Source organism: Ochotona princeps, chromosome 15 (genome assembly GCF_030435755.1).
Source record: "Ochotona princeps isolate mOchPri1 chromosome 15, mOchPri1.hap1, whole genome shotgun sequence".
Classification (NCBI taxonomy): domain Eukaryota; kingdom Metazoa; phylum Chordata; class Mammalia; order Lagomorpha; family Ochotonidae; genus Ochotona; species Ochotona princeps.
The window spans coordinates 17115761-17141715 of NC_080846.1; the positions used below are offsets into that span (position 1 = coordinate 17115761).

At 59.2% G+C, this 25955-nt stretch overlaps 1 protein-coding gene across 2 annotated transcripts in view; it reads left to right on the forward strand.

Moving 5' to 3' along the window:
• The window catches only part of LRP1 (LDL receptor related protein 1), a 74682-nt gene that overhangs the window by 37618 nt on the left and 11109 nt on the right, over positions 1 to 25955 (forward strand). Inside the window, exons 20-61 of one of the 2 annotated variants that reach the window (XM_004582931.3) lie at positions 1070 to 1237; positions 3746 to 3928; positions 4220 to 4420; positions 5295 to 5540; positions 5710 to 5907; positions 6721 to 6925; positions 7050 to 7214; positions 7721 to 7965; positions 8199 to 8330; positions 8553 to 8780; positions 8889 to 9063; positions 9146 to 9240; positions 9337 to 9486; positions 9575 to 9715; positions 9958 to 10092; positions 11552 to 11683; positions 11930 to 12064; positions 12223 to 12352; positions 12456 to 12582; positions 12904 to 13055; positions 13133 to 13257; positions 13531 to 13908; positions 16136 to 16325; positions 18103 to 18307; positions 18664 to 18856; positions 19491 to 19616; positions 19760 to 19888; positions 20060 to 20179; positions 20375 to 20488; positions 20680 to 20829; positions 20913 to 21035; positions 21353 to 21469; positions 21565 to 21693; positions 21962 to 22084; positions 22194 to 22334; positions 22443 to 22633; positions 23316 to 23499; positions 23588 to 23673; positions 23819 to 23938; positions 24349 to 24536; positions 24638 to 24843; positions 25204 to 25392. In XM_004582931.3, coding sequence (XP_004582988.2) covers positions 1070 to 1237; positions 3746 to 3928; positions 4220 to 4420; positions 5295 to 5540; positions 5710 to 5907; positions 6721 to 6925; positions 7050 to 7214; positions 7721 to 7965; positions 8199 to 8330; positions 8553 to 8780; positions 8889 to 9063; positions 9146 to 9240; positions 9337 to 9486; positions 9575 to 9715; positions 9958 to 10092; positions 11552 to 11683; positions 11930 to 12064; positions 12223 to 12352; positions 12456 to 12582; positions 12904 to 13055; positions 13133 to 13257; positions 13531 to 13908; positions 16136 to 16325; positions 18103 to 18307; positions 18664 to 18856; positions 19491 to 19616; positions 19760 to 19888; positions 20060 to 20179; positions 20375 to 20488; positions 20680 to 20829; positions 20913 to 21035; positions 21353 to 21469; positions 21565 to 21693; positions 21962 to 22084; positions 22194 to 22334; positions 22443 to 22633; positions 23316 to 23499; positions 23588 to 23673; positions 23819 to 23938; positions 24349 to 24536; positions 24638 to 24843; positions 25204 to 25392 — 6870 coding nt within the window. The remainder of the gene's footprint in view (positions 1 to 1069; positions 1238 to 3745; positions 3929 to 4219; positions 4421 to 5294; positions 5541 to 5709; positions 5908 to 6720; positions 6926 to 7049; positions 7215 to 7720; positions 7966 to 8198; positions 8331 to 8552; positions 8781 to 8888; positions 9064 to 9145; positions 9241 to 9336; positions 9487 to 9574; positions 9716 to 9957; positions 10093 to 11551; positions 11684 to 11929; positions 12065 to 12222; positions 12353 to 12455; positions 12583 to 12903; positions 13056 to 13132; positions 13258 to 13530; positions 13909 to 16135; positions 16326 to 18102; positions 18308 to 18663; positions 18857 to 19490; positions 19617 to 19759; positions 19889 to 20059; positions 20180 to 20374; positions 20489 to 20679; positions 20830 to 20912; positions 21036 to 21352; positions 21470 to 21564; positions 21694 to 21961; positions 22085 to 22193; positions 22335 to 22442; positions 22634 to 23315; positions 23500 to 23587; positions 23674 to 23818; positions 23939 to 24348; positions 24537 to 24637; positions 24844 to 25203; positions 25393 to 25955) is intronic. The other variant, XM_058673127.1, reaches the window with a different exon arrangement.

The following is a 25955-nucleotide window of genomic DNA, read 5'->3' on the forward strand; positions in this document are numbered from 1 at the left end:
GTGTGTTTGTGTGTGTACACTGTTGAGCTCTGTCATATATGTGTGTGTGCTATGTTGGGCTCTGGTGTGTGTGTGTGTGTGTGTGTGTGTGTGTGTGTGTATCATGTTGGGCTCTGTCATGTCTGGTGTTTGTTGGGATGCACTTCCCAGCACTGCAGCCTGGGTGTCGTGTGTGGGCCTAGGCTAGTCAGCGCCACGTTGACCCTCGTCCCTGCCGTGTCTCACGTGCCAATGGCTGCCCTGGCGGTTTCTGTGTTTCAGAGAAGGATTGTGGGGACGGCTCTGACGAAAAGACCTGTCCTGAGCCTGCCGGTCAGTGCATAGAAGCACATGCACCATCACCCAGAGGCCACCCCCAGGGCCCATGGGCTCCCTCTCTCCATACCTACCCCTGAGCTGCAGCCCAGAGAGAAAGCAGGGACTGGCAGAGTGTATCATGAGAGACAGGATGCCATGCCCGGACAGACAGGGCAGGAGAATGTCAGGGTAGCTCACGACCAGGAGGGAGGCAGATCATGCCTCTGCCCCACGCCTCCTGTGGCCCTTCCCGAAGGTCTACAAGCAGGACGTCCTCCATTCAGCTGCCTCAGAAGCCTCTGTCTGCAAGAAGCCTCCCACCTCCCCAGACACCCGCACCCAGAGCAGAGTGCCCCACAAGCTCCGGTGGGGGCTCGAGAAATCCCTTCACCCAGCAGAGGCCACCCCCAGACTAGAGAAAGCCCTGCTTCCTCTTGTGAAAGCCACAGACCTCTTTCCCTGACCCTGCCACAAGAGCAGCTGGGAACGTTTCCTGTTCCTTAGGCCTGTGCTCCCCAAGACTCACAAGGGCCCTCATGGAGCCTGCCCTGCCCCTTCACCCCGCCATGGGCCATGGTGCATGCTGCAGTCTATGCAGTTTCTGTGTCTTTTCTGTTTATTGTTTTCTCAGGGGGCGCGGGTGGTTGAGGGTGGGCCGCAGGTGGGACTGAGGAGAGGCGGAGGGGGGCGTCACAGAGCTGGGGTCACAGAGGCAGCCACCCTGCTGATGACTTCCCTTTCTCTCTTCCCCCATCCCCTGCGTCCACTCCAGACAATGACTGTGGGGACAACAGTGACGAGGCCGGCTGCAGCCACTCCTGCTCCAGCACCCAGTTCAAATGCAACAGTGGGCGCTGCATCCCTGAGCACTGGACCTGCGACGGGGATAATGACTGTGGGGACTACAGCGACGAGACACATGCCAACTGCACCAACCAGGGTGGGCCTCAGGGCTGAGCCAGAGATGATAGCCAGGCCAGGAGGTTCCGGCTCCCCCTGGGGGCGGGGGGAGTGCCACTGATGTTTGGCACCAGGGCCTTGTAGTGGGGCCTGTGGCCTTGGTTTGGTTTGCACTCTGTCTCTGCTGTGTGTTTGTTCTCTGAGCGGCCTTGAGCAGGTTGCTTAATCCCTACTGGGTCTCTGTGAGTTGTGTCTGCAGAGTGGGGTAATAACAGCTCCAACATATGGCACAGGGAGACTTGCAGCTCCCTGCACAGGGTCTGTGTTGAGAAATCGTAGCTTGGAGGAGCAGGAAAGAACCAGGGCCAGACAGGGATGGGCTCTGCAAGGTGCCCCCAGGATCCAGCTTAGGGGCACTGGGGGTGGACTCTCCCAGAGGACACAGGCCACAGGTCAGCAATGGGGGCAAAGACAGCCAAGGACCAGAGAAATCAGAAGCACAGACTTGTCTATGAAAGCTACACTCTTCACAGTAAGGTATTCACTTCCCAGGCCACACTGTAGCGCCACAGCGGAGCAGCACAGGTAGAACGGCAGGAGGCATAGAAATACACTGCCCTGCCATCACGGAAGCAGGAGTTCAAGTCCCAGACCAGACTGTGGGCAGGGCCAGGTCCTTCTGAGGCACAGTGTCAGCACTGTCCGTGGCCTCTGTCTTCACTGCAGCTGCAGGCTTGCTGGTAACCTTAAGGATGGTGAGGGGTCATGTGTCTGCCTTTATCATCACACGTGACTTCCCCCACATGCAGGTGTCTGAGCCCCATTTCCCCCCTTTATATCTAGAAAGCAGTCAGTCTTGATAAGTTAGTCCTAATAACCTTACCGTAGGCCTGTCACCTGCAAGTCTGGGTGTCCGAGTCAGGGCCCATTCACAGCTGTCGCAGGGAGGACTTCCACATTGTGCCAGGGAATGCAATTCAACCCATCATAGATGGCAGGGGGCAATAAAAGTGAGAATACTACAGCCTTGCCTGCCACAGATCCCCCGAGCCTCCAGCCCTGCCTTGCTGAGTAAGGATCCCACTGAGCAGCCCCCAGCCTTGCAAGAGAGGATAAGCGAGTGATAGAAGATTGGGAAACAGCACCCAAGTCTCCAGAGGCATTCCTGAGAAGGGATGAGTGTGTGTGTTTGGGGAAGGGGGTGTGTGGACAACAGATAGCACCTCGGGCTGCTGAGAAGGGGCCCCTGGAGGCTGTGGGGTGTAGTGGAACTCCTGCCCTCCCTGCCCAGGTGAGCAGGCAGGCTGGGACAGGTCCCTGGCTTGGTGAGCAGGTTTCCTCCTCCATGAACTGGGGTGAGAGAGTGGCATGACGTGGGGGCACATGTCTGCCAGGCCATGGCCACTCAGGGAGAGGCAGGATTTTATTTAATTACCCCACCCTATCGGGAAATTAGATGTGGGTAACTGGACAAGGCAGAGCCAGGATGGGAGGTCTTCAGAGGTGGAGGGACTAGAAAGGGGAACTCTATAGTAAAGAACTTAGAAGGTGAATCTGAGTACTTCTACAGGGTGAAGGGGTGCCAGGCAGGGGCAGTCCTACCAGGGAAGCCTTGAATAGGGACAGCAGGAAATGCAGCTGCCCCCAAAGGAAATGGATCATGACCACAAGGAAAGGCAGACACAGGCAGCCTTGAAGGACGTCAGAGCCAGCAGGTGCATGATGTAGGTGGGGTTCTTCCAAAAGACAGCCCTGCAAGACATCCAGTTGGAAAGGAATTCAGGGGCTCCAAAACAGATAATGGAAGTTTCAGGCCACATTTGTGGCAGGGAGGGCAGAGGGCTTTGCACAGCAGCCCTGTGAGGGGGAGGCTTAGCCCGGGAGGCCATGACCCCAAGCTGCCCCTGTCCTGCTCCCAGCCTCCTGAGTCAGCTACCCACACATGGCCAGAGTGAGTGAGCCCAACGAAGCATGCGTCAGGCCATGCCCCAGCCTGCCCTAGAGCCTGCACAAGCTCTCTGCAGTCCTGGAGGCAGGGCCAAGCCCCTCCCTGCCAGCCTGCGGCCCCCTCCCCCATGGCAGCCCTATGCTGCTGTGTCCTTCATGGATATCCCAAGACTCTCTGATTCCTCCAGGACTCTGCTCACTCCGCTCCTCCCTAGAGGCTCCCAGCCCATCCCTCTGCAGTTGTAGCTGCCCTGGTCAGTGATGTGCTGACCTGCACCACACTCCCCCTGCCAACTCCCTGAGGGCAAGGACTTGGTCTTCTTGCTCACTGCTGACACTTGGCACGCACATTTTGTGGGATGAATGAATGAGTAAAACTGATGCTTAGGCAGGAGTTTGCTGAGCTATGGCCTAGCAAATCACTTACTGGTTGAGATCTTGCGTATTGAAAACAGAGAGGTGGGATCAAATGAGGTGAGTGATCACCAGGGCTCTGGCAGGTGTCATATCTCCTCCTCCCGCCAAGATTGGGCAGGGTGAGATGGGGGTAAGGAGCACCCCTCTCTCCTGATGCCTGCACCCCCCCACCATCCTCCTGCAGCCACGAGGCCTCCTGGTGGCTGCCACACAGATGAGTTCCAGTGCCGGCTGGATGGACTGTGTATTCCCCTGCGGTGGCGCTGCGACGGGGACACAGATTGCATGGACTCGAGTGATGAGAAGAGCTGTGAGGGCGTGACCCATGTCTGTGACCCCAACGTCAAGTTCGGCTGCAAGGACTCAGGTAAAACGAAAGGCTAGAAGGGGACCTGGAATGGGGAGGGACCAGCAGGAAAAGCTGTGGCAAGAGAGACTCCCAAGCCTGCACCTCACTCACCTTCCACAGGGTAGGGCCCACAGAAAGCCCCCCTGGCAGTCATAGGCAGAGGGGGGCATCGGCCCTGCTGAGTGACCCCAAAGGCAAGGGCTCCCAATGTGTTACAACCTGAATCCCACCGGGGCTGGGAAGAAGGGCACGACAGAGCAGGGAGGGCATGGGGGCCACCCACTGCCTCACGGTGCTGCCCTGTCTCAGCTCGGTGCATCAGCAAAGCGTGGGTGTGCGATGGCGACAATGACTGCGAGGACAACTCAGATGAGGAGAACTGCGAGTCCCTGGCCTGCCGGCCACCCTCACACCCCTGCGCCAACAACACCTCCGTCTGCCTACCCCCTGACAAGCTGTGTGACGGCAACGATGACTGCGGGGATGGCTCGGATGAGGGCGAGCTCTGCGGTGAGCAGTGGGACAGGCTGGGGGTCTGCAGGGTAGGCACACCCAGGGTGAGGGTTCCCCAACTGACCGCCTGGAGTGGTGATTGCGCCCTCTTGGGGGCGAGAAAACAGGCACAGAGAGGGCTGGTAGCCTAGACCAGGGTCATACAACCCTTAGAGGCACTACCTCCCAGCCCACACACCCACACCTACACACTCATCCCATGGACAAGAGGCACGGGCACCAGAGCTGAGTGCTGGTGGCAAGGGCAGGCTCCTGGAGGCAGTGGAAATTGAACTGGGTTCCCAAGGATGAGTAGAAAGCAGAGAGTGAACAAGACAGTGGGGGAGGAGGGTGCATATCCAAGATCAGAAAAATGGAGGCTGAGGGAGGCCGGGGGGATGGGGTGGGAGAATCACACAGTGTGACTTGGGCAGGAGGAGCAGAGCAGTCTTATCTACTGTCATGCCTGGGCCCGAGGGTCAGCCGGTTCCTTGGAAGGAGAGTAGGAGATAAGATGCAGGAATTGCTGACAGGTCACCAGACAAGCCGATGATTCCAGCACCAAGACGTTCCATGCCACCCTCTCACAGCCCACCAGGCTTGGGAGCAGTGGGAAAAGTGGCTGCCTAGGGCTTAGACCAAGAACTGAGATCCCAGCCCTGACCCCAAGATGGGGCAGGCAAGTGGGAAGCAGAGAATGGGAGATGAGTGGTGTGCTTAGCTCTGGGGTGTCACCCCTGGCCCAAGGATGCCCAGGGAGCCAGGAACAGGGAGAGAAGGAGAGCCTGTGCATGGATTCAGGGCTTGGGGCCTAGCCGTCAGGCACCTGCTCTCTCTGGTGTACTGACCCTGAGCCTGCTCCTCTCCTCCCCATCTCCCACTCCACCCCCAGACCAGTGCTCTCTGAATAACGGGGGTTGCAGCCACAATTGTTCGGTGGCACCCGGTGAAGGCATCGTGTGCTCCTGCCCCCTGGGCATGGAGCTGGGGCCCGACAACCACACCTGCCAGATACAGAGCTACTGTGCCAAGCACCTCAAGTGCAGTCAGAAGTGTGACCAGAACAAGTTCAGTGTCAAGTGCTCCTGCTACGAGGGCTGGGTCCTGGAACCCGACGGCGAGAGCTGCCGCAGCCTGGGTGAGACATGGGTGGGTGTTGGGACGGACAGGCCTAGGCAGGCCTCGAGCTGCCCGGAGCTGGCCTTGGTTGGCCGAACGCCAAGGGCTGAGTCTCCATTCAGTTCCCTGGTTCTGGGGCCCCGGGAGGCAGCCAGCCCATGACCCCATCACCCACCTTCTCACCCCAGACCCCTTCAAGCCATTCATCATCTTTTCCAACCGCCACGAGATCCGCCGCATCGACTTGCACAAAGGAGATTACAGTGTCCTGGTGCCCGGACTGCGCAACACCATTGCCCTGGACTTCCACCTCAGCCAGAGCGCCCTCTACTGGACCGATGTGGTAGAGGACAAAATCTACCGGGGGAAGCTGCTGGACAACGGAGGTAATGCCAGGGCAGGGGGCGCAGGCACACCCATGGGGCAGGGGTGGGGGACTTGGGGCACCCAGGGCCATAGGCTCCAGGTCGAGCACAGGCCTTTGCTCCCCAGTCCCCTTTAATTGGGTTAGATTTTGCTGTGGGTCTCAGTGCCTGATGGCCCATAATTACCGTCGGCAGAGCTCCTAGCCCAATAATTAAGAAAATGATCATCCTTTCCTTTGGGACAGCCTGGAGCTCGGCTCCCCCAGCTCTTGGAATTGCAGGCTTGAGCAGAGAAAGCCACTGGGAGGTGGAGCACCTGCCATCCACCCGCATGCCAACTTCCTCTTTCACGCACAGCACACATACACATACACTTGCGTGAGTGCACACAGTCCCTGGGCCCTGCCCACAGGGCCGGGGCATCCTGTAAGGCCAAGTCAAGCTGTTGTAAATCTCACACAACTTCACATGGTCTGCTGAGCAGAGGCTGTCTGTGGAGGGCACAGAGTGTTAGAGGAGTAACAGTGATAGCCACCCTTCAGGGGTGACTTCTAGAAAGTTCTCTCCTCATACCAAGGGCAGATCTGTCCCCCAGAGCCACACCACCTCTGCTCTGACCCCCCTTTCCTGATTCATCTCCTGATAGAGCAGAGGTTCCAAGAGAGGAGAGTGAAGATGTTGGGTCCTTCCCCTGACACCCACCCTCCACTGAGTCTGGGCGCATCAGAGCTATTGGCGTAGGCTCCAGCTTGAAGTGGGGCTGGGAGTGGGGGCTCCTGGGATCCCCACACCATCCCAGAGATACTGACAGCACAACCTGCTCTCGTCTTCCAGCCCTGACCAGCTTCGAGGTGGTGATACAGTATGGCCTGGCCACCCCCGAGGGACTGGCGGTAGACTGGATCGCAGGCAACATCTACTGGGTGGAGAGCAACCTGGACCAGATCGAGGTGGCCAAGCTAGATGGCACCCTTCGCACCACCCTGCTGGCTGGAGACATAGAGCACCCCCGGGCCATTGCCCTGGACCCCCGGGATGGGTGAGATCCACCTGCCCTCTTCTGAAGGCCGGATGCGCCTGCCACCAACAGCACGCTGCTGTTTGTACCGTTGCCCTTGGCCTTGGCCCCTGCCTGCCCCACTAACCCTTCCTCACTCCCACAGGATCCTGTTCTGGACAGACTGGGATGCCAGCCTGCCTCGAATTGAGGCAGCTTCCATGAGTGGGGCCGGGCGTCGCACTGTCCATCGGGAGACGGGCTCCGGGGGCTGGCCCAATGGGCTCACTGTGGACTACCTGGAAAAGCGCATCCTGTGGATTGATGCCAGGTCAGTGCCCACCTCACGCCCTGGGTGGAAGCAGGAAGGAAAAGGGGGTTAAGGATCAGACACAGCAGGAAGAAGGCTTGGAGGGAGGGGCCACAGGCAGAAGAGGATGGAAGCTGGGCTGCCCCCACAGCCACCCCAAACAGACCCTCTCCGAGTTCCAGCATGTGCCCTCTGGGGGATGGGGGAGCTGGGCCACACACTGGTCTGTCTGTGCAGAGGGGGTGCCTCCTTCTGACCCCCTCCCCAGCCCTATGTGCCCCCAGCAGCTCTGGGAAGCTATGAGCGCATGTACTCCCACAGCCAGAGGCTCGGATATGGGGCTCTGGCAGCAGGTAGCCTGGAACCTCTGGGCTTCTGGCCTCAGTCCTTCCGTGTGCTTGCTGCTCTGTGCTCAGTGGGGCAGGCCAGGGCAGGGAGGGAGGGCACCCCCAGGCGGGGTGGTGCCCAGAGGGCTGGCGTCCCCCACCACTGCTGGCATCCTTACTCTGCCCCGACCACACTCTCAGGTCAGATGCCATTTACTCAGCCCGTTACGACGGCTCCGGCCACATGGAGGTGCTCCGGGGACACGAGTTCCTGTCGCACCCGTTTGCAGTGACGCTGTATGGGGGGGAGGTGTACTGGACCGACTGGCGTACCAACACGCTGGCCAAGGCCAACAAATGGACCGGCCACAATGTCACAGTGGTTCAGAGGACCAACACCCAGCCCTTTGACCTGCAGGTCTACCACCCATCCCGGCAGCCCATGGGTAAGAGTCTGGGGAAGGCCTCAGAGGCCCTGTTCTGCAGAACAGGGGTGGGTGGATGGCCTGGAGTCTGTGTTGGGCAGGCAGGGGTGGGCCCGCCTTACTAGCAGTGGAGCAGATCTAGCAGCAAAGGATGCGGACATGGGAGCAGGGGGCATGGTCTAGGTGAGAAAGGCCAGCAGGCAGGATTGACATCCCCAACAGGTTCTTGCTCTTCTTCCCTCCCCTGCTCCCAGCTCCCAATCCGTGTGAAGCCAACGGGGGCAGGGGCCCCTGTTCCCACCTGTGTCTCATCAACTACAACCGGACAGTCTCCTGCGCCTGCCCACATCTCATGAAACTACACAAGGACAATATCACCTGCTATGGTAGGGACACCCCTCTGCTCAGGCCAAGAGGCTGAGCAAGTGAGGGGACTCTGTACTGGGTGCCCTCATGGGACAGGCCCCAGAGACCAGCACCAGGTCGGGAGCAAGGGGAGGGATGGCTACATCCAGTGGGAGCCCAGTCAACAGGAGGAGGAGGGAAGCTCCCTGGTCAGGGAGGCTGGGAGTGGGGGCCACCCTCAGCGACCCACTTGTGCCCCACAGAGTTTAAGAAATTCCTGCTGTATGCGCGCCAGATGGAGATCCGGGGCGTGGACCTCGATGCCCCCTACTACAACTATATCATCTCCTTCACGGTGCCCGACATCGACAATGTCACAGTGCTGGACTACGATGCCCGCGAGCAGCGTGTGTACTGGTCCGATGTGCGAACCCAGGCCATCAAACGAGCCTTCATCAATGGCACGGGAGTGGAAACAGTGGTCTCTGCAGGTGGCGACCCCCACCCCACCCTGGTCCCTGTTTCCCAGCTGCCACAGTAGCTCCCCGAGCCAGCGCCCAACCTCCTCTAATGCTCACCCTCCCCCATTACCCTACTAGACCTGCCAAACGCCCATGGGCTGGCTGTGGACTGGGTCTCCCGGAATTTGTTCTGGACAAGCTACGACACCAACAAGAAGCAGATTAACGTGGCTCGGCTGGATGGCTCCTTTAAGAATGCAGTGGTGCAAGGCCTGGAGCAGCCCCATGGCCTGGTGGTCCACCCATTGCGGGGGTCGGTTCAGCACCCAGGGGCTGGGGAGCATGAGCGTGTGGGGGGCTGGCCAGGGGCACGCTCTGAGCCTGCCCTCCCACAGGAAGCTCTACTGGACAGATGGTGACAACATCAGCATGGCCAACATGGACGGCAGCAACCGCACCCTGCTCTTCAGCGGCCAGAAGGGCCCTGTGGGTATGAGCCTTCCCCTCCTGTACCCACAGCTTCCTCCCCGACCCCTCAACCCTGAGCCCTCCTGATATTCTCTTGTCTTACCCTGACCCTTTTCAGGCCTGGCCATTGACTTCCCCGAAAATAAACTCTACTGGATCAGTTCTGGGAACCACACCATCAACCGCTGCAACCTGGATGGCAGTGACCTGGAGGTCATAGACACCATGCGCAGCCAGCTGGGCAAGGCCACCGCCCTGGCCATCATGGGTGAGGGCCCACAGAGGGTGGCAGGGTGGGAGGGAGCTGGTCCAGGGGCTTTGTCGGGAGGCCTCATCCCCCCACCCCGCCTCCCCAGGGGACAAGCTGTGGTGGGCAGATCAGGTGTCAGAGAAGATGGGTACCTGCAACAAGGCTGACGGCTCGGGCTCCGTGGTCCTGCGCAACAGCACCACCCTCGTGATGCACATGAAGGTCTATGATGAGAGCATCCAGCTGGGTAGGTGGTGGGTCCAGGATGTGGGGCTCCGCGGGGCGCCAGCCCATACTGCAGCCAGGAGCAGCAGGCTGGGCAGCTACATCCCCAAGGACCTGTGAGTGGGGTGGGTGGTGACCCCCCAGCAGGGCCAGGGTAATGATGGTGACCGTCCCGCCCCAGAACAGCCTGAGCTTGCCCCTGGGGTCCCCAGGAAGGCGCCCCTGATCCTGCCTTCTCCCTCTCACCTGCCCTGCTCCCCACAGACCATGAGGGCACCAACCCCTGCAGCATCAACAACGGCGACTGCTCCCAGCTCTGCCTGCCCACATCGGAGACGACACGCTCTTGCATGTGCACAGCTGGCTACAGCCTCCGGAGCGGACAGCAGGCCTGCGAGGGTCAGTGCCCAGCCTCTGCTTGCCAGCCCCTGCCCCCAGCTTTCCCAGCTTACAGCCTGACACCAGGGTTGGGGCAGGTGGGGGAAGGGCAAGACCTCATTTCTCTCATGGCTCCTGGATTAGGTACTAATGGATCCCCTACTGTGCTGGGTGCCCTAGGAATACCCCGGGGGCAAAGGTCCCTGTCTCTAGGCTCTTAGCCAGAAGACCAGGCCATCAGAGAGGGAAAGCCACTGTACCATGAAGTGGCTTGGACTGCCCAGTGCCCATGGCAAGGTTTAGGTGGAGCCTAGCCAGCCTCACAGCAAGGGTGTGCCATGAGCTGCAGGAAAAGGTTCTAGATATGCAGCAAGAGGGAACGCTAATGTCCCACTGCAGTGCAGTGCACACTTCATACGCTAAGCCTGGAGTGGTGGGCTGGGTGTGGGAAAGTCTTGGAGATAAGACTGTGACAGAGGGCAGGGCTCCAGCCGGCTTTCTCAGTCGGTGCCTCTGCCGCCACTGGTGCCTGGAACTGGTGTTTGGGGAAGATTAACCTGGCGGCAGCCAGCCGCAGCAGGGGGCGGGGGAAACCGAGGCCTGCCAGACCAGTTGCTAGGCTTTAGGGGTAATCCCAGTCTGAAGATCCAGGGTCTAGCCAGGCCCAGCAGCTTGGGCCACGGGAAAGGGCTGAGAGTCAGAAGTGTTGCACAAGCACTTGCTGACAACGGGCTGATGAACAGGCCCCATGTTGGCGTCTCCCAGGGGTATGCACCCCTGGGAACCCCTCTCTGTTGCTAATGTGAGTGCAGCAGCACCACGGACTCTTGCATGCAAGTGTTGGAAATACTGGAGTCTCAGATATAACCCTTGCTAAATGCTAAGAGCCACAGTAAAGCTTCAAGCACAGATTGCAGTCTCCAGGGTTTTCCCAGACACATGTAACTCTGCTGTCTTTTTCCCATGGAGACTGAGTACCTGGGGCCCACTGGGTCATCTGGGTAAACGTGGTCCCTGAGGATAAAGGCCAGGGAGGCAAGGAGGGCTGCGTGCAGACAGGGCAGTACTGGGAAGGAAATGGTAAAGCTGGTGGTTGGCACTGGGGTCAGGTGCTGCGAGGGTGGAGTTCTGGGGTGTTGGCGAGAGGAGGGTGTGGTCCAGACAAGTCGGAGAGAGGACAGAGAGGAAGTTGAGGTTAAACAGAGGGCCAATCTGAAAAATCTAGACTTGGAGATGTCCCATCCTGATTGGCCTGAACCTCCCAGGCTCTCTCCCTGGAGGACCCATGTGGGGAGCAGCCTTGTAGGCGGGCAGCACAAGAGACAGCCATGTCTCTGCTGCCCTCTTGTGTCAGTGAAAGATCCTGCAGGCACACACCCTCCCATCCAGGTGACTTGCCAGCGTGTGTGTGTGTGTGTGTGTGTGTGTGTGTGTGTGTGTAATGGTTCCAAGCAGAGTGTGACATGCCCTTGCCTTCCAGGTGTGGGCTCATTTCTCCTATACTCCGTGCATGAGGGGATTCGGGGAATCCCTCTGGATCCCAATGACAAGTCTGACGCCCTGGTCCCTGTGTCAGGGACCTCGCTGGCTGTTGGCATTGACTTCCATGCTGGTGAGCTGTGTGCTGACACGCACTTGGGGGCGGGAGGTGGATAGTAGGATGTGACCCAGGAACTTTGGGGATGATACACTCGGTGCTTGCACCTGCCCGAAGGGAGGGGTTGGCCACTGCTGCCCTTCCCACTGCCCACCTCCCCTTGCAACTCCTAGCATCTGCCACATGTTCTGGCCCTCCCTTACCCTGCCACCTCCACCCTCATCTTAGTGGGCATCCTCGCTTGGGCTCTTCCCCTTGCAGAGAATGACACCATCTACTGGGTGGACATGGGCCTAAGCACCATCAGTCGGGCCAAGCGGGACCAGACGTGGAGAGAGGACGTGGTGACCAACGGCATTGGTCGTGTGGAGGGCATTGCAGTGGACTGGATTGCAGGTGGCTGCTAGGGGTGGTCGGGAGCTCCACATGACACAGAGGACTGCGGACATGGGACACGGGGTCCTAGAGGGGACGTAAAAAGGAGGGGCTGGGAGGGTGCCAGGGACACATCTCACGCCCCTCACTGACCTTTCTAAATCCCACTCCTTCTTCAGGCAACATCTACTGGACAGACCAAGGCTTTGATGTCATCGAGGTCGCCAGGCTCAATGGTTCTTTCCGCTATGTGGTCATCTCCCAGGGTCTAGACAAGCCCCGGGCCATCACTGTCCATCCAGAGAAGGGGTGAGCAGCTGGGCAGGCTGTCTCAGGGTCCTGATGCAGCCCCATCTTCTGCATGGTCTGGGTTCTTACCTTCTGCTCCACCCCACTTCACCTCCACACGCAGGTACCTGTTCTGGACTGAATGGGGTCAGTATCCACGCATTGAGCGCTCACGACTGGATGGCACGGAGCGGGTGGTGCTGGTTAATGCCAGCATCAGCTGGCCCAACGGCATCTCTGTGGATTATCAGGTTTGCCCTTGGCCGGGGAACTGATGGGTGGTCCTTCTGGCCTTGTACCCTGAGCAGCCCCCATTTAGTGAGAAGATGCAAAGAGCAGAGCAGCCAGCCTCCCTCCCAGGATGGAAGCCCAGTGAAGGAAGGACCCTCGGGCATCGAGAGTGGAGGGACTGAGAGAGCTCAGAGCTCAGTGAGCTGGAGGGCAGAGACTTGGAGTAGGGAAGCCTGAACAGAGGGTCTCCACTCAGGCCCACCAGCCCTAATACAAGGCGATGAGAGGTAGGACGTGGAAGGTAACACAGCCCTGGAGTGAACTGGGGCCTGTGCCTGCAGGATGGAAAGCTGTACTGGTGCGATGCCCGGACCGACAAGATAGAACGCATTGACCTGGAGACAGGCGACAACCGCGAGGTGGTGCTGTCCAGCAACAACATGGACATGTTTTCCGTGTCCGTGTTCCAGGAGTTCATCTATTGGAGTGACCGGTGAGGGCTGCTGTTCTCTTCCCTCCCATGCAGTGCTGTCCAGCCCTGCCCCACTCACACCTCTCTCCCTCCCCCAGGACCCACGCCAATGGCTCTATCAAGCGGGGGAGCAAGGACAATGCCACTGACTCTGTGCCACTGCGAACGGGCATCGGTGTCCAGCTCAAAGACATCAAGGTCTTCAACCGGGACCGGCAGAAAGGTAAGATTGGCCACCCCAAGCCAGGACCTGAGGAAGAGATCCAAAGTGGTGACCAAGGGCCAAGAGAGAAGGTGGTTCTGCTGAGCAGAGGCAGAGGCACAATAGGGCTGACCTGAGGGGTGGGAGCTAGGGCTTCGAGAGACATCCAAGAGGGGCATGCTGAGGCAGGGCAGGTGCCTACCACAGTTGGCATCAGGGCCCAGATGATGGGAGCAACTGCAGAACCTCGCCCCCAGGCACACCCCACCTTATATAACCTCCCCTTTTCACCAGGCACCAACGTGTGCGCCGTGGCCAATGGCGGCTGCCAGCAGCTGTGCCTGTACCGGGGCAGGGGCCAGCGGGCCTGCGCCTGTGCCCACGGGATGCTGGCAGAAGATGGTGCATCATGCCGAGAGTATGCCGGCTACCTGCTCTACTCAGAGCGCACCATTCTCAAGAGCATCCACCTGTCGGACGAGCGCAACCTCAATGCCCCCGTGCAGCCCTTCGAGGACCCAGAACACATGAAGAATGTCATCGCCCTGGCCTTTGACTACCGTGCCGGCACCTCCCCCGGCACCCCCAACCGCATCTTCTTCAGCGACATCCACTTTGGAAACATCCAGCAGATCAATGATGATGGCTCAGGGAGAACCACCATCGTGGAGAGTGAGTCACCCAGCAGGTGGGGTGTGGGACTCTCATCCCAGCCTCCCCTAGCCCACATCCAAATCTCACTTGCCGCAGTGGCATCCTATAGAAACAGCCGCTAATCATGGCGCAACTGCTATGGTTCCATGGAAGTTTCTCCTTTTTGGGCATCACCAATACCCAGCCCCCACCCCTGCTCAGCTTAACAACCCCTTCCCCATGACCAGTCCCACATCAAGGCCAAAGCCTGGCTCCAGCTGCAGATACAGGCTGGGTCCCAACTCTGATCCTTTGGGAGTTCAGCAGCTTAGACAAGCTTCATGCCCTTGCCAAGCCTAGCTCTGCCATCCGTGTGAGGAGGCAGGATGCTCCCCACAACTGCACCCAGCTCAGCACCAGGGCACAATGTAGGCTGTCCAGAAAGATCCCTAGGTCAGACTGCTATCTTGGGGTGGCTCACGGCTCTCTGTCTACCCCATCTTCTTTCTCTGGGCCAACTACCCCACTCCTTTGGCTCATTCACTTGTTCATTCACTGGTTCACCTGTCAGGTGCTCAGTAGTGAGTTGGGCATGCAATGGGAAAGAAAGCAGCCCTGTGCTTTCATGCTCCCCTGGGACAGGTCCTGCCTTGCCAGCTCACATTCACCAATGCCCATCCAAGAAGCATCGCTTCCCCAGCTGAGCCCCACAATCTAATCCCGACTGGATCAGGGGACACTGGCCCCACTGCCCCTCTCCAAGGCTGATCTTTAGATTTCAGTGTAGCAAACAGGCCCTTTTTAAACAAACAAAAAAAGCTCATGTTCATCCTATGTGAAAGACATATATCTCCCAACCACTAGGTGATACCCCACAAATGCTTGCAACAGCCAAAGCTTGAGCAGGCCAAGGCTGGGGGCCTGAAACTCAATCCAAGTCCTCCATGTGGATGGCTGAGGCCTGAATAGTTCAGCCATCACTGCTACTTCCTAGGGTGCACATCAGCAGGAAGCTGGAGTTGGAATCAGAGCTGGGACTCAAAACTTTGGCACTCTGATAATAGTGAGGTCTTAGCCCCTGCACTAAATGTGTACCCAACAGCCCTTGCTTCATCCTGCTGCTTGAAGCCACGAAACCCCTGGGTCTCCTCCTTGCACACTATTCTCAGGCCTGTCTGGCCCTTTTTCTGAAAAATAAATAAATAAATAATTTTTAAAATCATTACAGTGAGGATTACAGGGAGAAGAGGGAGAGGCAGAGAGATCTTCCATCTACTGTTCACTCCCCAGATGGCCACAACAGCCAGCCACTGGACCAGGAGCTTGATTTGCATCTCCCACACGGGTGCAGGGGCCCAAATACTTGAGCATCTTCTGCTACTTTTCCCAGGCACTTTAGCAGGGAGCTGGGTCAGAAATGGAATAACCAGGACAGTACTCAACCAGCATTCATATGGGACGCTGGTATCGCAGGCAGTGGCATAACCCACTATGCCACAGTATCTCCCTTGTTTTTATTTGTTCTGGTCTTTGTTTTTGTTTTTTTATTATTTTATTTGAAAGGGAGAGTTAGAAAGAGAGCGAGAGATCTTCTAATTTACTCTGCAAATGATCACAATGGCTGAGGGGTGGGCTGGACCAGGCCAAACCTCAGAGCCAGAAACTCCATCCTGATCTCCTACATGCATGGCAGAGACCTAAGCCCTCGGGACATCTTCTGCTACTTTTTCCAGCAATTTTAGCAGGAAGTTGGATCATAAGTGGAGCAGCCAGGACTCAAACCAGCTCTGCTATGGGATGCTGGTGTCACAGGCAACAGCCTAACCCACTGTGCCCCAGGGCCAGCTCCTCATGCCCTTGGCTGTATAAGCTGAGTTCAGGCCCTCTGCTTCCCTCATCCGTCAAGTTTAGAGTCTTTTTAAAGTAGAATACTCCCCATGGGCAGCCCAGGTAGAATCTGATTTGTTGAAATTCAACTTCAACTCAGCTGGGCTGAGCTCCAGCTGCAGAAAAACCCTACCCCATCCACCAAGGCAGACTGACCCCAGAGGAAGGTGGGTAGGGAGGTAGACCTTGGGAATGGCGAAGGGTCTCAGCAGAGGGCGGGGGTGCAGATCTTGGTTAGATCTTGGTGCAGAAGGTCTAATCTTGGTGCCCCCAAGCCATCTCAGGGTGCAGACACATTCACACCCTCCCCCCCACCTTTCAGCCAGGCACATAGATGCTCCGAGCTGGCCCCTTCAGCTCCCACCCCGTCTCTTTCCAGACGTGGGCTCCGTGGAAGGCCTAGCCTATCACCGGGGCTGGGACACACTCTACTGGACCAGTTACACCACGTCTACCATCACACGTCACACCGTGGACCAGACACGCCCGGGGGCCTTCGAGCGGGAGACGGTCATCACCATGTCTGGAGACGACCACCCACGAGCCTTCGTGCTGGACGAGTGCCAAAAGTGAGCTGCTGGACGCTTGAAGAGGGCCAGGAGGAGCAGGGAAGGAAAAGGGCTCTGGGGGTTGGCAAAAGCCCAAGTGCTGGACTACTTTGCTGTGTGTCCCAGGGTGAGCTACACAGCCTCTCTGAGCTCCCGTTTCCTTGGCTGTGATTTGAGGGTAACACTTTAGTTCCCTGAGCCAAGGGGCAGAGTGAGGATTGTGGTGCAGGCATCTGGCCTCATGACTGAGTCACTCAGCTGAGAGCCACCTTCCAGGCCCTAGGCTAGCTCCTTCCCAAGCCCCCAGGACTCCAACCCTAACACACAGAACCCGGTGGATCGTGTGCATGCTAGAGTCTAGCCCTGTTCAGTCCCCCTAGGTGGGTGGAGGGGAGGGGAATAGCAATGGCCGGCCTGGGGCTGCCAGCAACACCAGAGAGGCGTTGTAGAAGCCTGTAGAAGCCGGGACTGGCAGCCGGCCTACAGTGCAGGGGGTGGGAGGGCAGCCCAGACGGGGCAGGCCTTGGGCATAATCCAGGCTGAGGGAGGAATGGCTCAAGGCAGAGAGAGGAATAGCGGGGAGTCGAGGGGGGGGAGCTCCCCAGGCCACTGGAGATGGGTCACTTGGGAGTCAAGAGCACAGCCAGGAAAAACGGGAAGAAGCTCCCCCTCACTGGGTGCTCCCCCAACCCTACAGGGGCAGGCCCCAGGCCTCCCCATGTGGGCCTCGGAGAGGCTGCCCAGTTGCCTTAGCAATCCTGGCCCAGATGTGAGAAACACTTTTTCCTCCTGATTCAACAGCACTTGGAATCTCAGAAAGCTTTACTAGGAAACTAAGGGACAAACAAAACCCAAAAGCAGCTGCCTGGAAACCGCCAGGGTGGTGAGCTGGAGCTGGCCCCCTGACGTCACTGGCCCCAGCCCAGCCCAGCCCGCCTGCCACCGCTGAGCAAACACAAGCACCCTCTGTTCCCTCCGCCCACCCCCTCTGCCTTGGCCCTGTCTGGCGGGCACAGCCCCCAGCTGATGACACCTGGCCCTTAGTGACCGCACCTGTCTGGGATTGGACCCACAGGCCTGGAGGCCCCATGGAACAGCCAGTGCCTTGGGCTTCACTGCCCAACCCACCCAGTTCCTTCCTTCTGAATATAGAAGGTTCCACAGTGCATTGAGGGATGTGGGGCAGCTGTGTGACCTGACTCTCCAAGGGTAGTGCTGAGCCCAGATCCAAGGGGCCACTTGGGGTACACTGCAGCTGGGACAGGGAGGCCCAGGAGAGAGCTAGGAATGGCTAGGGGAGAGCCCTCCCTCCCTGGTGTACCCTGAAGCTGGCACTGGGGTGCTGGGGGTCCCCCAGGAGCATGCAGGTGGATGATCGGAATATCATCTCTTCTTCCCTCCCCTGCTCCCAGGCCCAGACCTGTCCCCAACTCCAGCACCCATAGTGGCATCTGACTGTGGGGTGGACACCCCCAGTGGGAACCCGCCAAGTTCCATCCAATCTGGACAAGGGCCCTTGGTGTGCGCATTTCCTCCCGTGGCAGCTTAAGAGGAATATCCTCTCCCCTCATCCCCAGCTCTCCGAGACACACTGAGCATGAGCTGTATGCATGCACAGCCCAGCCCTTCCAGACACTGATGCGAATCATCCTTGTCAGAACTGAGGGGGCCTTGCGCTCCGGCCTGCTGCATATCCTAGCTGATGCCCGGTTTCTGGCTGGCCACATGTCTTGACAGTGTTGTCCCTAGGCAGACTCTCGGGGTCTGACCCCGCTCCCCGGGGCCCCTCTGCCCACAGCTTGATGTTCTGGACCAACTGGAATGAGCAGCACCCCAGTATCATGCGCGCAGCCCTGTCAGGTGCCAATGTCCTGACCCTGATTGAGAAGGATATCCGCACGCCCAACGGCCTGGCCATCGACCACCGCGCTGAAAAGCTCTACTTCTCCGATGCCACCCTGGATAAGATCGAGCGGTGCGAGTATGACGGCTCCCACCGCTATGTGAGTGCACAGGGCAGGTGGATGGGCTGGGTCCTGGGGGACAGCTGGTCAGCCAAGGAAAAAACTGTCCAGGCAAAGAGCACTAGGCTGAGCAGCATGTGGCATGGCAGGAAGCCACACACATACACTTACACACACACACACACACACACACACACACACACCACCCAAGGCCCGGGATGAGCTTGTGGCTCGCCCGGCAAGTTAGATGAGGGGAGGTAGTGAGATAACATGTGAGTCCTCCGTGTTCTATGGCTGTCAGAGTCGCTAGCCCCCATGCAGCTAGCGCAGGCGATGGCACTGGGGAAGTTGCCCGAGGAATGCCGTCCATGACAGGGCCGGCTTTGTCTCCATAGGTGATCCTCAAGTCAGAGCCCGTGCACCCCTTCGGGCTGGCCGTGTACGGGGAGCACATCTTCTGGACGGACTGGGTGCGACGGGCAGTGCAGCGGGCCAACAAATACGTGGGCAGTGACATGAAGCTCCTGCGTGTGGACATCCCCCAGCAGCCCATGGGCATCATCGCCGTGGCCAATGACACCAACAGCTGTGAGTGGGACTGCTGCCCCAGCCTCACCCTCCTGCCTGCCACACAGCCAGCCAGTCCAGCTCCCTGGGGGGCTGCTCAGACACACAGTTCCAGCACTGCTACACAGCTCCCCCCGAGACTTTTGTGTGCACACACAGAGCCCTGGCACGGGCCAGGACCCCTCTATCAGCAGCGCATCCTTCATATGCACACCTTCTGATCAGCTCCCCCACCTACAGTCCTGGACAATCCCCTATACATGTACCCCAGTCATCTTCCCTATCTGGAGCCACACAGACATGCACAGACACCGGAACTGGGTCATGCACAGGCAGGCCAGATGCTGCCCACTGCCCCGCATGCACATGCATGAGACCTCCCCGCCCCCGTATACCACACCCCTTACACACTCCTCACATGTGCCCTGCACCCTGCATTGCCTCCGGATCTCATGGCCCACTGGAGTCTCCTCCAAACACTCCCTCAAAACCTACAGCACCCCAAGGGGAGTCCCCCCACGTCCTCTCTCTTCCACCCCCAGTGAACCAGGAAGCACTCACTGGGCCTGCCACAGGGAGGCTCAGGGAAGACCGGGAGTGGCGCACAGGGGCCAAAGACACTCTGCAAGCCCACGGTCACTCTGTCTCTACTCAGGTGAGCTTTCTCCTTGCCGCATCAACAACGGGGGCTGCCAGGACCTGTGTCTGCTCACTCACCAAGGCCATGTCAACTGCTCATGCCGAGGGGGCCGCCTCCTCCAGGAAGACCTCACCTGCAGAGGTGAGAGCAAGGGAGGTGGGGACTGGGGAGGGGAGGACATCCCCCAGCACACCCCACTTCCCCAGCCACGAGAAGCCAAATGTTCCTGGGGTGAGGGGATGGTGGCGAGGGCCTGGCTCATGGCACCCCTTTCATCCCCCTAGCGGTGAATTCTTCATGCCGGGAGCAGGACGAGTTTGAGTGTGCCAACGGCGAGTGCATTAGCTTCAGCCTGACGTGTGATGGTGTCTCCCACTGCAAGGACAAGTCCGACGAGAAGCCATCCTACTGCAGTAAGCTGCCTGCGCCAGCCCTGCATCCACCAGCCCCTGGGCATCCGCAGCTCCTGGGGGACAGAACCACCAGCAGCACATTCCAGGACCTTAGCAGACCACTGGGCACCTGCAGGACCCCTGTGCCCCAACCTGCTGCTGACTCGCCCCTTCCCTCCCCTCCCCATGTAGACTCACGCCGCTGCAAGAAAACTTTTCGCCAATGCAGCAACGGGCGCTGTGTGTCCAACATGCTGTGGTGCAACGGGGCAGATGACTGCGGGGATGGCTCCGATGAGATTCCCTGCAATAGTGAGTGGGCCCCGGCCCCACCCCCATGGGGAACTCGAACCCCTGCCCCACACTCAACCTGGATGAGCCTGGGCCATCTCCCACCCTGACTGCAGGCAGCCAGCTCAGGGTGCCCCTAGGGCAGGGATGGGCAAGTGATTTGAGCCCAGGACTCTGGCCTAATGGTGCACCACTGTGTGGTTGGGGCTGTTGCAGAGACAGCCTGTGGCACAGGCGAATTCCGCTGTCGTGATGGGACCTGCATCGGAAACTCCAGCCGCTGCAACCAGTTTGTGGACTGCGAGGATGCCTCAGACGAGATGAACTGCAGTGCGTGAGCCCCTGGCCCGGCCCCCAGAACCCTCCTGCCTCAGGCCCCTTGGTGCCTGCCTGCTTTTGCATCCCCACAGCCCCGCCTCCCCTACTGCCCCTGGGCTCTCCTGGGATTCAGGCAGGGCACCCTGGTGTGGCAGCTGCCCCGGCTGAATCAGATGGTACCCCCTTGCCCCCCCCAACACCAGGTGCGACCGACTGTAGCAGCTACTTTCGCCTGGGTGTGAAGGGCGTGCTCTTCCAGCCCTGTGAACGAACATCACTGTGCTACGCACCCAGCTGGGTATGCGACGGAGCTAATGACTGCGGGGACTACAGTGACGAGCGCAACTGTCCAGGTCAGCCCCACGGCCAGGGGTGTGGCAGGCTGGCACTGTCACTGCAGACCCTCACATGTGCCTCCCCCACCCCTGCCCAGCAGGTGTGAAGCGCCCCAGATGCCCCCTGAACTACTTCGCCTGCCCCAGTGGCCGCTGCATTCCCATGAGCTGGACATGTGACAAGGAGGATGACTGCGAGCATGGCGAGGATGAAGCTCACTGCAGTGAGTGACCACAGTCTCCCATCCCTCCCAGCCTGGCTGTATGGCACTCCGAAAGCCTCCTGGGCCCCACGCACGGGATCCTCATGGAGAAGGGCTCCAAGGCCATGGCCACCTGCCCCACAACCCAGCTGCTCATCCTCTAGCCTGGGACCCATTTCTCCAGCTCCTCCTGAGCCCCACGAAGGGAAGGGTCTCACTGGGTTAGTGGGGGGCGGGAGTCTTTCCAGGTCTCCTCGGGGGCCTCTCGCTGCCCAGGCTGAGCCACCTGCTGACCTCCACCCTCCCCTCTAACCATGGCTTCCAACCCCCCCGCCCAGACAAGTTCTGCTCTGAGGCGCAGTTCGAGTGCCAGAACCATCGCTGCATCTCCAAGCAGTGGTTGTGTGACGGCAGCGATGACTGCGGGGACAACTCCGATGAGGCAGCTCACTGTGGTGAGGGCAGGCGCCCTGGGAGGGACAGGCCCCACCCCAGGCTGCTGTGACAGCTCCTGACTCTCCTCCTCCATGGCTCCCTGTCCCTCCAACAGAAGGCAAGACGTGCGGTCCCTCCTCTTTCTCCTGCCCTGGCACCCATGTGTGCGTGCCCGAGCGCTGGCTCTGTGATGGTGACAAGGACTGTGCTGACGGTGCCGACGAGAGTGTCACAGCCGGCTGCTGTGAGTGACGGGGCTGCTGTGATGCGTGGGAGGGCAACAAGAGGGTATACCAAGGACTGAACCCCACATGACAGACAGGGAAAGTGAGTCCAGGAAGAGGACTTGCCTCAGCAGGGTCATACTGCCAGCAAACCACGGCCTGCAGTCTCGCCACCCCTGGCAGGGGTAGGGTGTTGGTAGGCCTTTGTCCAGGTCCCTGGTGGGGCCCCAGGAGTGAGTGGGGCAGGGGGCAGCGCTGAGGGGGTTGTGTGTCGGCTGCTGTCCCCAGTGTACAACAGCACATGTGACGAGCGACAGTTCATGTGCCAGAACCGCCAGTGCATCCCCAAACACTTCGTGTGCGACCATGACCGTGACTGCACTGATGGCTCGGACGAGTCCCCAGAGTGTGGTGAGCATCCTCCTGGGTGCCGCCAGACTGCTATGGGAGGCCTGTGGGTGGGCATGTGCCCAGGACTTCCACCTCACCTGCCCCTTCCTCCTTTCCCTTTGTTCCCCAGAGTACCCGACCTGCGGCCCCAACGAGTTCCGTTGCGCCAACGGGCGCTGCCTCAGCTCCCGGCAGTGGGAGTGTGATGGCGAAAACGACTGTCATGACCAAAGCGACGAGGCCCCCAAGAACCCACACTGCACCAGCCCAGGTGGGCCAAGTGACCTGCTCCCCTACCCCGCTCGCCCCTCTCTGCAGGCTGCCCATGACCCTGTTTGACCTGCCCCCTCTCTCCCACCTCCACCCTGCCCCTCCACAGAGCACAAGTGCAATGCCTCGTCACAGTTCCTGTGCAGCAGCGGGCGCTGTGTGGCCGAGGCCCTGCTCTGCAATGGCCAGGATGACTGCGGCGATGGCTCAGACGAGCGTGGCTGCCACGTCAACGAATGTCTCAGCCACAAGCTCAGCGGCTGCAGCCAGGACTGTGAGGACCTCAAAATCGGCTTCAAGGTGTGGGCGCCCAGCACCCTGGGTGGCCGAAAGAGGGAGAGCTTCCGCAGCTCCCTGCCCCAGCCCTGGTCACCGCACCCCTTGGCCAAACCCCTTGTCTACTCACCGGCATTTGGTGAAAGTGCGTACTGTGTACCAGCAGGGCCCTGAGGACTGGGTTTACAGCAGCAGAGGAAACCCCTCTGCCCAACTTACCCTGGGAGGTAGAAGCCGCGGGATGTGCCGAGAAGAGATTGGGGCTGTGAGAAATAGGAGCGAGACAAGCAGTGGGGAGTGTGTAAAGTGGCAGGAAAACATCAAACTATCTTGGTGCAAACAAAAAAAACAACAACTTTATAGGGGACAAAAACCATGTGTAGTTTTAAATCCATGAGCCTGGATACAGGCCCCTGGCCCAGGGGAGTGAGGAAGTAGTTAGTAAAGGGGTCCGAGGTCTGGGCCCTGGGCTGAGCATCCTGGAGGTGTGGCAAACAGGCAGCACCTCCAGAGACACCCCGAGGGCATGTCGGCGGGGTGGGGGGCCTGGCCACAGGTCCCTGCGTGCTGGCACACCCATCACCCTATAGTTTCCCTGGGACCCAGTTGCTGCCCCAAGCCCCGGGAGGGTCTCTGACCTCCCAGTACCCAGCCTGGAAACTCAGGGCCCCGCACCCAGCTCAAGGTCCCCTGTGCCCACTTCCAGTGCCGCTGCCGCCCTGGCTTCCGGCTGAAGGACGACGGGCGAACGTGTGCCGATGTGGATGAATGCAGTACCACCTTCCCCTGCAGCCAGCGCTGCATCAACACCCATGGCAGCTACAAATGTCTGTGCGTGGAGGGCTACGCCCCCCGTGGCGGCGACCCCCACAGCTGCAAAGCTGTCACTGGTAAGGCGGGCATTTGGAGTGGGAGGAGGAGGAGGTTGGTTGGGGGAAGCAGCTGAGGGTGCTGAAGCCAGGGTCCTCTGTTCTCCAGATGAAGAACCCTTCCTCATCTTCGCCAACCGCTACTACCTGCGCAGGCTCAACCTGGACGGCTCCAACTACACACTGCTCAAGCAGGTAGCCACACCCTGCCTCCTCGCCCCTGCCCACTCCCGCCAAGTTCCTGCTTCTTGGTCTCCTGACTCCATCGTCACTCCACGAGCCTTGCCGCTGCTGCCACAACTGACGTCTTCTCCCCACTTCCCCCTCTGCACAAACCCAGGGCCTCAACAACGCCGTTGCCCTGGACTTTGACTACCGAGAACAGATGATTTACTGGACAGATGTGACTACGCAGGGCAGCATGATCCGAAGGATGCACCTGAACGGCAGCAATGTGCAGGTGGAGCGCAGGGTGGCCCCAATCCTCCGTGGGCACCCCGGAGACGCCTTTGACCTCTGTTGTGGGGCCCTGCGTCCTTTCCTCACCCACTTGCCAGACCTCCTTCCTCCTTTCCTCCTCACCGTGACACTGCACGGTTCTGCTCAGTGTGGTGTCCCCCAAGCTCCTTGCCCACTGCCATTTTCTGGTCTTTGGCTATTGGAAACTCGCTAGTCCCTGCCTGATATTTCTTACACCTATACCTCCACCTCTGGGCACTTGGGGCCTAGGCGTGTCCTTCCCAGCACCTCTGCTGACGCTTGCCCTACACCAGGCCAGGGCTGGGTGCCCGCTGACCTCCCAACAAAGCTGGGGAGCCTGAATCTTGGAGGGGTCACCCAGGGTTCATCTTCCTCTTCCCCTGCCGGCAGGTGCTTCACCGGACAGGTCTCAGCAACCCCGACGGGCTGGCTGTGGACTGGGTAGGCGGCAACCTGTACTGGTGCGACAAAGGCCGGGACACCATTGAAGTGTCCAAACTCAACGGGGCCTACAGGACGGTGCTGGTCAGCTCTGGCCTCCGCGAGCCCAGGGCCCTAGTGGTGGATGTACAGAATGGGTATGTGGGTGAGGAGGGTTTGGGTAAATCCCCTGAAAGCAGGTGGGACCCTCAGGCCCCCAGGCCCAGCCTGACTCACTGCCGTCCCCTCCTCCGGCCAGGTACCTGTACTGGACAGATTGGGGTGACCACTCACTGATTGGCCGTATCGGCATGGATGGGTCTGACCGCAGCGTCATCGTGGACACCAAGATCACCTGGCCCAATGGCCTGACACTGGACTACGTCACTGAGCGTATCTACTGGGCCGACGCCCGTGAGGACTACATCGAGTTTGCCAGCCTGGATGGCTCCAACCGCCACGTGGGTCAGTGTGCCAGTGAGACCCACCCTGGTGTGGCAGGCCAGTGTGTGAGAGACTGGCCAAGTCTTGGAGGCAACAGAGATTCATTCTGAGGATTCTGCTTGCCAGGGCACTGCCCTGGACTGGTCCAGCTCCAAACAGGCAGGATGAGAGTTTCACTGCCATGGACTCTTGTGGGAAAATGGGCCTGAGGGACATGGGGAAGGAGAGAAGTACTACTGCTTGTTAACTGCGCAACCTCGGGAAATCACAGAACCTTTTGGAACTTGGGTCCATGCCTAGCTGCAGGGTTGTGGGGTGCAGGGGAGAGAAGGAGCTCTAGCGCCACCTAGGGGCTGAGTCCTGCCTCACCTGTCCCCACAGTGTTGAGCCAGGACATCCCACACATCTTCGCGCTGACCCTGTTTGAAGACTATGTTTACTGGACCGACTGGGAGACAAAGTCCATCAACCGAGCCCACAAGACCACGGGTGCCAACAAGACACTGCTTATCAGCACCTTGCACCGGCCCATGGACCTACATGTCTTCCATGCCCTGCGCCAGCCAGACGGTGAGAAAGCAAGGGCTGGGAGCAGGTACAGGCTGAGGCGGGCCACCCTCAGGGGTGGTGTAGACAGAATACAGCCCGGCTCTGTGCAATATCATGCTGCCCTGGGTATAACCCCAGAAGCCTTGTAGCAGCAAGGCCCAAGGCCTTTAGGAAGGAGCGAGAGTGTGGTGGTTGGGGTACAGCCATGGAGACAGGACCCTAAGGCAGGTACCTGGGGTAGGGGGAGCACAGAAGTCACAGGATGCAAGACTACAGATAGTCTGGGATTATCTGGGACCTTGAGTGGAGCCTCTCCTGTCCACAGCTTCAGCTATCTCCTGAGCATGGTAGGATTTAAAAAAAAAAAAATGATCTATTTTTATTTGAAGGCCAATTTACAGAGGCGAGACAGAAAGATCTTCCATCCATTGTTTCACTCCCCAAATAGCCACAGAGGATGGAGCTGAATTCATCAGGAGCTTATTTGGGGTCTCCCACATGAGTTCAGGGTCCCAAGGCTTTTAACCATCGTTTGCTGCTTTCCCAAGCCAAAAGCAGGGAGCTGAATAGGAAGTAGAACAGCT